Source organism: Pteronotus mesoamericanus, unplaced genomic scaffold (genome assembly GCF_021234165.1).
Source record: "Pteronotus mesoamericanus isolate MK-2021 breed Mesoamerican mustached bat unplaced genomic scaffold, CSHL_Meso_final scaffold_705, whole genome shotgun sequence".
Classification (NCBI taxonomy): domain Eukaryota; kingdom Metazoa; phylum Chordata; class Mammalia; order Chiroptera; family Mormoopidae; genus Pteronotus; species Pteronotus mesoamericanus.
Window position 1 is genome coordinate 136,215 of NW_026555326.1, and position 12,353 is coordinate 148,567.

General features: G+C 36.7%; 1 protein-coding gene across 2 annotated transcripts in view; it reads right to left on the reverse strand.

Annotated features, from left to right (window-relative positions):
• Nucleotides 1-276: 276 nt before the first annotated feature.
• Nucleotides 277-12,353, reverse strand: part of DTL (denticleless E3 ubiquitin protein ligase homolog) — a 51,118-nt gene continuing 39,041 nt past the window's right edge. For both annotated transcript variants that reach the window (XM_054562816.1, XM_054562815.1), the window contains 4 exons: nt 12,219-12,308; nt 9,583-9,715; nt 2,549-3,381; nt 277-375 (listed from right to left, as the gene is read on the reverse strand). In XM_054562816.1, coding sequence (XP_054418791.1) covers nt 277-375; nt 2,549-3,381; nt 9,583-9,715; nt 12,219-12,308 — 1,155 coding nt within the window. The remainder of the gene's footprint in view (nt 376-2,548; nt 3,382-9,582; nt 9,716-12,218; nt 12,309-12,353) is intronic.

A 12,353-nucleotide genomic window follows, 5' to 3' on the forward strand; every position in this document is an offset into this window, starting at 1 on the left:
CTCTATAAGATGGGATGTCACCATAGTACAGAATATGAATAATTAAAAAAGTGAAGACTACTTATTGAAAATGTTTACTTTATGAAATTTAAATGCAGCATTCATTCTGAGAAAGCTGCATATATACTATGGTAGTAGAATCAGACTAGGTAAATTTCAGTTGAAAGGATTGTCTCTAAAAAAGAAAGAATGGTAGCTTTCTTACAGAGCCACTCTTGTTGTATTTTTATCTTGTTTTAATGGGCCAAAGTTCAGTTAACTTACTCAGATTAAGATCTATAATTCTGTTGACTGTTCAGGACTACAGTAGTCATCTTGGGACTTTCTATGGAAGTATGTACAAATTTTCCTCATGGAGCTGGGAGTGATAGTGACCTAGAAGAAGAAAGTTTAGATTTCAGACATTTTCTAACATAAAAGTCCAGCTATTATCCCAGAAAGTTATAACTAACAGATTCTTCATGTTAGGATGTCTAGAAATTTGATTATTAGTCAGCCAGTTTTCAGTCTCAAACATTTTTATGATAATGTTGCCTTTGGTTGATTTGTACTGAATATAGTGAAAATTTAATACAGTGCACAAGGAAGGCAGGGACTTTTCATGTGAACGTGAATTATTTGCCAGTTAAACCTCCTAGTAGGAACCAAAGAGGTTAAAACTACTATCCTCTTTGAAATGAGTAAATTACCCTCCCAAATTTAAAACAAGATAGGTATTCAAATGGCAGCTACTGACTACCCTCTTCTGAAGAAGTCCACATTATCGTTGTGTACGTAAAGAAAAAAAGTTTAGCTTCAAAGGTTGAAAACATAAACCAGTGTTAAAAAAGAGACAACTGGCCCAGAATGGAGGCACATGTGCAAAGCCCTATCTCAGCAAATGGAGACTAGCAATGTAACACCCATTTGCAGCCCCAGCCTCTCCCAGGAATGTGACCTTTAACCAGTTAATCTGGAATTTCCTGATTAATACCAGTGAGGTAATCTGCTTGATAGACCCCCAAGCTTTCCCCTAAGGAAAGGGGACCTTGTCTGAAATAATTCATGCTTTCAATTTTCCTTTCCCTTCCCCTTTTCTGTCCTTAAAAGCCTTTCATTTAGCCCTCGCCAGGTATTTCAGTTGGTTAGAGAGTCATTCTGATATGTCAAGACTGAGGGTTCAATGCCCAGTCAGGGCACATACAAGATTCAACAAATGAATGAATAAATAAGTGGAACAACAAATTGATGTTTCTCTGTCTTTCTCAAGTGAATAAAAATAATAATAAAATAAAAAAAGCTGCTGATTTTGTACAGCCCCTCAGGGCTCCTTTCTATTTGCTAGATGGGATGCTGCCTGATTCGTAAACTGTTGAATTTTGTTCTTTTAACACTGAAAGTATCTTGAACCAGCACACTCTCTTTAAAATGTTCTGTAGCAAGGCTATACCTGAAGTTTGTGTTTAAAGTAATCTTAAAATATTTCTAGTTTATTACTAAAATTATGGGACAGGCTGCATGACAGTAAGTGGGTGACAGAACTGGCCAAAGGTTACCCAGCTTGTACCTTTTAAAAGGGCAGATGTTGCTGATCATGATCTCTGGAGTGCATTTTAATCATTCCACCACTTTCTCCTTAACACAGGGCACGAGCTACTATGAACTACAGCAGAAACTTCCTTAGCTCACCTCCCTTTTACCTACAAACTGATTAACAGAAATTTTATTCCTTTTGCTGCCCATATCTCACCTTATGCTCACAGCTACTTTTGCCTCCATTATTATAATGAGTCACTTGTTTTTTAAGGTTTATAAATCTACTTCTGCCAGCAGTCTCTGTTTTTTGAAATTATCTAACTTTAAATAGTATATCAGCTGAAAAATGTGAGCCCTAAAAAGATAAGTAAAACTAAGCTGATGTTTATAAAAAGCGTAGATACAGGTGAATTACCACAACATTGGTGTGAGCAAGATAACTGTAAGAGATAAGGGATAGTTGTTAAAACCTAGAAGGAGCCTGCACTTAAATTGCTTTGCAGGTATCTAAGTTTCACTTTATTTTAAATCATCATAAACTGTAATTACAAACTGGTAATCTATTTATGGATGTTGGCAATTTATATGTAAAAAGGGAAAATATAAAAAAGTGTTGTGCCAAGGGCTTGAGGGTGGGGAAAATAAGAAAAAAGGGGGTGGGGAGGAAAGAATGTCAAACAGTGGTGAGAAAGGTATTTTTGAACTGATATCCTAGAGGATGAGGAGGCTTTGATGAATCAGACAACAGGGCTGAGGGGTACGGACCTTAACAGGAGTGACTGTAATGGGAGTCAATAAGGGTGGCCTGATAGAAATACAGCATACACCCAGTTACATTTAAATTTCAAACAAACATCAAATAATTTTTTAGTATAAATATGTCCTATGCAATATTTGTCCTGTATTTTTACATACTAAATCTGGCAACCCTAAAATAAACAGGTTTGCTTATAAAGCACTCTGACTTCTGAGAAGGGATCTGAACCTGCCTTGTTCAAGTTAGGAAATGCGTCCGCCCACACTGTTGACTTACCGGGCCTGGGGAAGTCTTCCCGCTCTGTCTCCTGGAATTAGGGGTCTGGGATGATGGACTTCGTGGTGATGGATTCTCAGCCTTCCGTTTGGCTGCCATGGCCAATAACCAGTTTTTGTTCTCCGGGGAGCTATTCTCTTTGCCCACCAATTCAGACCCTTCTCCACAAGATCCCAAAGGAAGAGGCAGTGTCCCGCAGCCCTCTGAAGCATAAGGACTGGCAGGAGAAGGAGGCTCTGACACACTCATACTGGCTCCTTCAATCTTGCTTGATTTGGTAGGACCTAGCGAGTCCTTACCAAGGTCTTCCTGGTTACCAGTAAGGCAGCACAGATCCAGATGAAGCTTTTCAACTGGGTCATCAAGCTCAGTCACACAGCTGCAACTCTTCACACACTTTTGTTTCACATTCTCCAGACAACTTGAGTCTAGCCTCCTCTTTACTCTATTTCTAGACTCAGAGCAAGCCACTGCTTGGGATGATTTCAGGCTCACAGGAATGAGGGCTTTTCTTGGAGATGTGATCTTGGTCTCAGAAGCAGGCGGAGTGATGGGTGGTGATGAGGAAGGTGTTCGGGTCATCCAGTTTCTAATGGACATCTTGAAAGATGAGGGTGGCTTAGGAGAGACAGAGGAGACGGAGCCTCTTCTGCCAACAGGAGACCGGGCCTTGCCAGGAGGGGTTTTAATGGAGAATGCGGGAGTATTTGAAGGAAGAGGGAGGTCCCCAGCACAGCTCGGAGCACAAGCTGCTGAGGAAGGGGAGGAACTAGATGGACTGCTCTTTACTCTGGGGGCTTTGGCAGGAGTACTCTGGCCACTTGTCACTGTTCCTATTTAAAAAAAAAAAAAAAAAAAAAAAAGGGTCACAAAAGTCAGAAGTGAAAGCCAAAGAAAATCCCTGAATTCACATCAAGGAAAATTATAGTTAACTTAATCACCCAGGGGCTGACTTCCCAATGAACTGATCATATAAATAAATCATTTGATTCTTACCACATCCTTTTAGCATTTCCTTACCTTTTCCTAACTGCCAGCCTCCCGACTACCCCATTGTAAAACTTATACCTGTAAAAATCTAGATAATTCAGGAAAAAAAATAAAGATTAAAAGCATCTGGGTGAACCAATTTTAGTGTTTTTTCTATACTTGGGCATGTAATCTATGTGACTTGAGCACAACTCTTTAGCTCCTCTGCCTCAGTTTCCTTATTTGTTAAATAGTTTTTAATGTCCACAAATATTCCATCAAACACTTAAGGTTATCAGGCCCCATGTGGTTTTCCACCTTGATTTACATATGGCTACTACTCTCCATAAGCCAAAGTATGCCAAAGAACATTTCCAAAACTCAGTGCTTGCTCTCTATAAAGCAAATTAAACAGTGGGTAGAACTATTCTCTGTGTGTCCTGCCCCTTATTTATCAGCAATGGCAAGTATTTCAGGCAAATTCTTATAATAAACTTTACACTTCTTCCCCCTCATGCCCCACCACAGAGAGCACTGTATTTTCTTTCCTTCAGAACTTTCTAGATTTCTGAGTAGTGTTTGTGTCTTCAAATAATAAGGAAAAGACACTTATTTATTTCTCAGTCATAAAGTCTTTGAATTATAACTGTTATTTAATTCAGTTTAATAATTGAATTGCATTTATATGCAACTGAATTTAAAATGGCCTGACATAAAAATACAATCTTTTAGTTAGAAGAAAGGTTTACTAAGTTCAGTCAGTTACCCTCTACTTTTACCCTGTTGCTTTTCACTACTCAAGCAGCCTTGCCTTGAGACGGGGAAATTCTACCAATTGAATTGCCTCAACTTTTCTCATCAACCTTGTTTAGAAATGGTTGACCATTCTAAACATGGAGCATCACGTTAAGAAACGGCCAAAATGATACTGTTCCTTCAATAACGATCATTACTAGAAAGCCCCATTTTGTTATAATGTACTATAGAGGAGGAGCTAGAGACTGGTACCTGTCCATGGAGTGTCTGGTAATAGATCTCACAGTCATGTTCCAGTTTGATTATAGTTATTATTTCAAAAGGAAAGAAACTTTTCATTTGCTACACTCCTCTGTGCAAGTCAACAGTCACTGCACAGCCTTTCAGTCATTAGTGCCATTAAAGTGGATTGAAGTGTATGTTTGAGGCAGAAAGTTCTAAAACAGTATGAGTCTTACAACATGCAGATTTCAAGACAGGATTAGTGTAAGGAACAAAGGAAGTATATAAGTTTCTGGTACTTGAATGTCAGACGCCTGAAGTGTTTATCAAAGGTCAGTGGGAAATATGATGTGGTAGAAAGTTGAGGCATTTCTTTTTCCTTCAGGATGTTATAATGAAAGAAGAAATAGACCATGAGGGTCAAAGAGTAGATTTTGTTAACTTTGAAGGTTAACAGAACTTAAAACTCTGGGTCAAGTTTAAATCCTTTCTCTTTTTAATTTTTTAACAGCAATTAGATTATACAAGTAATAAAAGTCCATGGTAACAAAATTCAATTACAGAGGGGAATAAGGTGAACAGCAAAAAGTCCTCTTCAATCTTCTTATTTCACTCTCCTGTGCATTCCACAACTTTCTTTGTGCTTACTTGCATACACAAAGGTATATGAATATACCTTAAAAAAAATGGATTAACACATGTTCTGCAATTTGCTCTTTTCTCTAAACAGTATATCTCTTCCTCTTTATATCTTTTCATTAAAGTATGCCTAGATGCACTATGCTATTTTTTAACAGCTGGATAGTATGTAACCATACGGGCCTGTAGATTCAAATATGACATGCCGTATAGTACTTCACCTACTTAAGTGTCTCAATCCCTATTAACCTTAAGCACTGCATGAGATCTGGCGACACAGTATAGACTGGATTACTGCTCTAAAGACATTGGAAAAGTTAGTTCCTTTGAGAAATTATATAAAAAACTTACAAATAATCATTCAGTTTGCAGCTTCTTTTTACACAAGGGTTTGCCACCTGGCCTCACTCTACCTTTTCAATCTTACTACGTACTATGCTACTTTAGGATCCTGTTACAGGAGACTACTCCCTGCTTCCTGAACAAGCTGTGCACTGTAACAGCTCTGTCTTTATTCATGTGGTTTTCTTGCCAAGTCTACCCCTTCTTTGCCAGGCAAAAATTTTCCTCATGTTTCCAAGCTCTGAAGACAATTGTGTTGAATTCACAAACTTCTTTCTTTCTATCTCATACATCTCCTCTCTCCCATAGGAAATGGGGTTTCGGAGCCTTTGTTTATACAGCTAGGAGTAATGTTTAGAATGTACTATAGCTATTATATTTGTTTTTTTTAAAAAAATCTGTCTCCTGGACTAAACTGAGACCAACTACAGTGCCGGTGATGATGATTTAGTCATCTTTACATCAAGTGACTAAAATGTATCTAGCCTGGAATTATCAAATGTTTGTTAAATCTTATTACTACTGAGGGGGATGAGGGTGAGGTTCTAGGCATCAATAAAAAGAGACTCTGTAAACATTCTGCTGACTTTTGAGACTGCAACAAGCACTTGAGATAGAACAGGTAAGGTTTCCTTCTCTTCAAGATAAGGATTATCATCTTTGTCACTCAATAATGCCTAGACCAGAAGTTCTCAAATCCTGGCTGCACATACCAGACTAAGCTGGGACTTTATAAAAATACAGGTACTTGGCTTCAATCCCAGATCTAGCAAGCAATTTCTGGGGACACACACTTTTAAAAACTCTGCAAGTGGTTCTGATACACAGCCAGGGTTAAGAACCATTGGCCTTGTCAGGTTTCTGGCTGAAACAGTGAAAGAATAGTAAGCCACAGAGTAGGTACTGGCTACGAAAAGTGGGGCAGAGGGAAAAGGGGCTCTGTCTTGGGATTTAAAGCCTTCCAGCTGGTGTGTTAAAATAGCAAGAAGATATGCAGTCCAGAACAGCAAGGAAAGTTGGGGTGGCCATTAGAAGCTTGGGAAAAGAGGAACATAATTTTCAAAATGGCAGCATGCTTAGCAGCAGCCAATCTGTGGCTGGATGGTGGCTTATAGGACTGAATGGTCAGGGTGCCAGCCTTTGGCACTCGCGGCAGGTTGCTACCCTGTAGTGTTATTCAGAGTAACTCGAGCTTCACCCAGAAATGGAGAAATCTAGGTATAACTCCTGGTTTGGTCTTTGAACTTAGCTTTGCTGTGTCGGGTTCTAAAAGAGGCAGTACTGTACAGTACTTTCAAACACACACTCTAGAATCAGACTGCAAGGGTTCAACTCTGGTTCTACTTTAACTTCACAGCTGTGTCATCTTAGGCAAGTCTAACCTCCTTGAGTTTCAGTTTCAGTTGTTTGGAGGATTAACTGAGATAATCCAAGTAGGTCCTTAAAACAATTATGTAGTACTCAATAATAATGGTTATATGGTGGTGTTATTATTATGGTCCGAATTTGGTCAATACGCAGAACTGTTTTGGGGACTTGGATCCCAAAATTAAGAATACTTAACAACGCACTAAAAATAAAGTTAAAAGCAACACACTTTTCATCAAAAATCTTAAAATGGTTATAGCGGTTGACACAGAAAGTCCACCTCTAGAAATCTATTTTAATGGAAGGGGGCGATCCTAAATTCGTTTAAAAAAATTTCACAGAATATTGGAAACAAATTGTCCAACTGTAACAGAATAGCCAGGTAATTAATGGACCACTTACTCAGTGCACTACTTTACAGTTTTGTTAACAACATAACATACAAAGTGCTTAGAACATCATGTTCAGTGAAAAAAATCCCCCAGTAATTCAAATGTATATACAAAATAACTATGACTCAAGAATATAAAGGAAGAAAAAAATCTGAAAAAACCCTCAAAATGTTAAAATTCTTCACAAGTGGTAGAAACACTGATGGCTTTTTCCTCATATGATTCCCCTCTTTTATGTTTTCTAAAATTAGGGAAAGAAAAGTACATATAAAGACAAGGCAGCAGACAGACATTCCACGTTCATGGATCAGAAGACTTAACACTGATAACATGACAAGGCTACCAAAACTGGTCTACAGATTCAATGCAATCCCTATCAAAATCCCAGAGAGCTTTTTTGCAGAAATTGACAAAATGGTCCTAAAATTTATATAGTAATAAGAGAGGCCCAGCATAGTCAAAACAATCTTTAAAAAGAAGAAAATTGGAGACTCAGAATTTCCAATTTCAAAACCTACTAAAAGGCTACAGTAATCAAGACTATGTAGTGCCAGCATAAGGATAGACATATCCAACGGATCAGTGGAATAGAATGAAGAGTCCAGAACTAAACTCTTACATTTATAGTCATTTGATTTTGACAAGGATGCCAAAACAATTCAATGGGTTAAAGAATAGCCTCTTTAAAGAACGATACTGAGAAAAAGCTGGATATCCACATGCAAAGGACTAATTCGGATCCTTGCCTCACATTGTACACAAAAATAAACACTAAATGGATACAGCTCTAAAAATAAAACAACTGTGAGCTAGAAGAAATACATAGGAGTAAATCTTGAACTTGGGTTAGTCAATGGTTTCTTAGATACACCAGCAAAAACACAAATGACAAAATAAAGAAGAGATAAATTGTACTTCATCAAAATTAGAAAACTGTGTATGTCAAAGGACACCACCAAGAAAGTGAAAAGACAACCTACAGAGTAAGAAAAACATATTTGCAAATCATTACATGACAAGGGACTTATATCCAGAATATATAAAGAATTTTTACAACTCAACAATAAAAAGACAAATAACCCAGTTAAAATATGGGCAAAAGATTTCACAGGTATTTCACCAAAGAAAATAATGATCAATAAGCACATGAAGAGATGTTCATCAACATAGCCATCAGGGCAAAATACAAATTAAAACTACAGTAAGATACCACTTTACACTCACAAGGATGTTAAAAATAAAAAAGATGAACAATAACAAATGTTAGTAAGGATATGGAGAAATTGGAACCCTCATTTTGGGTGTCAAAAATACTCTAGATTTAGACTGTGTTGATGACTGCCCAACTCCGAATATATTAAAGATCACTGAATTGTATACTTTAAATAGGTGCTTTTATGGAACATGAATACAGGGTGGGGCAAAAGTAGGTTTACAGTTGTTCATATGGAATATATTACAATAATTAATAAATAATAATGCAGGAATACACTCTGGTGTTTTTACATACTTACAACTGTAAACCCACTTTTGTCACACCCTGTATGCCAGGCCTACTCCTGCTTAGGGTCTTTGTATTTGCTGTTTTGTCTGCCAAAATATCCACATGGTTCACTATTTCACTTTCTTTACTCAAACATCATCTTTTCTTCGATGCGTCCCTGGGCACCTAATTAAAAATTTTAATAGCACACTTTACAATTTACCCCCTTCCCTTTTTCCTAAGCACTGCTGTTATCTGGCATAGTATGTTTTTTACTTCTTTAATTCGTTTATTGCCTTTCACGCTAACATGTAACCTTCATTTACACCTTTGGGATTCTTGATTCTTTTATTCATTGTTGAATCCCCAGCAACTTAGAACACTGCCTAGCACACAGTAAAGCATTCAATGAATATTTTACAAATAAAAGCAATGCATTGAAGTATTTTGTGTAGATGATAAACATAGTAGTATTCAGAAAATTTTTATTAAAAATAAAAAATGTTAAGATACTTTTCTTTAAAAATATACCAATGTAGCCCTGGCTGGTGTGGCTCAATGGACTGAGCGCCAGCCTATGAACTAAAAGATCGCTGGTTCGATTCCCACTCAGGGCACAAGCCTGGGTTGCAGGCCGGGTCCCTGGTTAGGAGCATGCATGAGGCAGCCAACTGATGTTTCTCTCTCACATCGGTGTTTCTCCCCCTCTCCTTCTCCTTCCCTTTCCCTCTATCTGAAAATAGATAAATAAAATCTTTAAAAAATACATACCAACACAAGATCATATGTAGCTTATCATTCTGTACTGCAGAACTAAACCACTCAAACCGTAAGAAATGTAAAGATATGTATGGGATCCTTACCTAGGTCAACTCTCGCCTCTTTTTTCTTCTGAGAGGCCCAACCCACTATGGAGAGTTTATCTGCTGATTTCTCCTCCAGGCCTCTATTCAAGCGCCAGATTTTCAGTGTATTGTCATCCGAGCAGGTAGCAATCTAATGAGAACCAGAGAGGGAGTTAAGTTTTAATCAAAGATTCGCAACAAAGTAAAAAGTACATGAGTCTTAAGGGTTCCTCACTGGAAAATTATTTTGTTTAATATAACAGGATATAGAAAATGAAATCTGAAAGATCATATATTTCTATCCTTTTTTAAAGGAATCATTGCAGGTTTCCAAACAAGTGAATTCTCTAGTTTTTAAAAAAATATATATTCTGCTAGTATGTCTTTTGTTACCAGTCATTTCTTATTAACCCAAAGCTCTACTATAAACCAGATTCATTTCATTTTACTCTCAATAAGTTGGGCAAGTCATTATCTTTATCATCTTCTATGTATCTATGAAATATTTCATTAAGAAACCCTTTTAGCTCTCTCTTTCTCTTAGATGATCAAACAGTGTATGTCACTGATATTCAACTTCTGAAACTTTCTTTTGAATTCTGCATGTTCTGGTTTGTTGCTGAAGTAATGGGATCATTTCCAAGATCAGACTTAGTCCATGACTCTAGTAGGCTGTGACGAGCAGAATGGAACCAATCCTGAGATTTTTTTTTTTTCCAGATAGGTAAAGGAGCAATCTGGTAAAACAAGTTCGTTAGGCTGAAAGAAGTTAAAAATAACCTTTGCCCCTTTAAAAATATCTGACCATTCCTGATCTTGGTCCCAATCCTTTTATGGCAGAGAAAGTCCAGCTTGAAGAGCTTGTGGCAAATGGCCACTGGTACCAGAGCTGTTTCCCAGCATTTGTTTATATAATTTCTCTATTTCAGTCACTAAAGAGAGAGAAAAAAAAAAGAACACACGTTCTCTTAAGTCTTGGCCCCCAAGAGACTGGCAGCTTTTTCCTTTCCTTACTGGGAGGCCAAAAGAAGACACATATTTAACTGCTCAACAAAAAATGCCTGGAATCCCCAGTTACCCTATAGTCTATTAACAAGAGTTATTATTCATAGAGCACCTATTGTGTGTCTGATAATTTGCACTCTTTATCTTATTTAATTCTTATAATATAAAAATCCTTGTACTCAAATAATCTCATCTACAAAATGGGAATAAAGTTATTTGTCTAAGGTCACCATACCTGGGTGGCAGATCTAGTAAATCCAAGTTTTTCCAGTTTCCAAAGCTAGATTTTTTCTTTTAATCATATTTTACCATCCTAACTGTAAGCTAGGGACAAAATTATTTCAAAGTACTTTTTTAAAAGGTGGTCATTAGCCTTAGTATTGGTAAATAGCCCTGCCACTTCTTTCTGTGCATAGAGATAAAGACAACTTATGATGGTTACAAAAAGATGACATAATTAAATAATTAAAAAGCCATCTTAGCAAATTCTGATGATACAGAACTTCATGTTAAAAGGAGATATTTCACTGTAAATAACATGGAATCTCAGAAGAAAAATTACATCACTAGTGTAATGTCAATGTAATTATTGGTAATTAAAGCAATGACGTAAAAAAAAAGTTTATCACGGGGGGTAGGCAGAGACAAATGTATCTGAAAAAAACAAATTAAAAATAAATAAATAAATAAAATAAAAATGTCATTAATCTATGGAAATAAAAAAAAAAAGTCTATCATGAAGCTGACCACAGAAATCAATACTGACAGGGCTAGCAGGGATGCCAGGAGTAGCACAGACACTGAGAAGTTTCTGGAAGATAAATAACAGATGAGAACAATATGCAAAAAAAAAACAAACAAACAAACAAACAAACAAACAAACAAACACAACAACCCCAAAACTTTAAAATGTCAAAATGAGAAAGGGATGGCTCTCCACATAATTGAGATTTCCTATAAATCCAGAACAACTCAAAGACCAGAGGCAGTAGGAGTTGGGAGAGAGAGTGGAACTTGGGCTAGTATTATATGAAACTCCTACATATATATCTAGAGATTTGTTTATGTTTCTGGCCTTTCTGCATTTCAGGTTTTTTATTCATCTTCACTATTAAAAAAAAATTTTTTTTAAGTGACAGTATTTTCTTTTTATTTTAGAGCATCTAAAATATTTTGGAACTATTTCTTGTGTAGTTTAGCCACAAGTAACCTAACATTGCAGGACTTCACCCTAAGCATTTTTTAGCCATGTGAAAATCCAAGCCGGACTGTGAAGAACAGTCAAGGTGTTACCTTCAATCCATTACATTTATAATATGTAGAAAAGGTAAAAAGACAAGTTCTTACCTTAGATTTTCTTTTACCTTAGAGTTTAAGATTAAGTTTTAATTACATTAAAAACTTAATTCTATGTTTATTAAAGGAATGATTCTAGGAAACCAAGAAATCAATCCTTTTCCTTACACTTTCTCCATTGGTAGAGAAAAGTAGAATATGTACAATTAACGCTGATACAGATCCTGGATAGCCTTTAGATCTTTTAAATCTTTATTTAAGCATGAAAGTTTATATGACTCTCAAATAACCTTCAGGAAACTTACAAATCTATGATCTACTTTTTAAAACAACTGTGAATATTTGTTACAAACCTTTGTGAAATCTGATGGACACCAGCACACAGATGTCACCTCTTGAGAATGACCCAGGAGCACAGTTGGAGGATGCCAGGGTGTGGACACCTTAGTGCACCGTCAAAAAGAAACAAAAAAGTCAGCAGAGCAGTG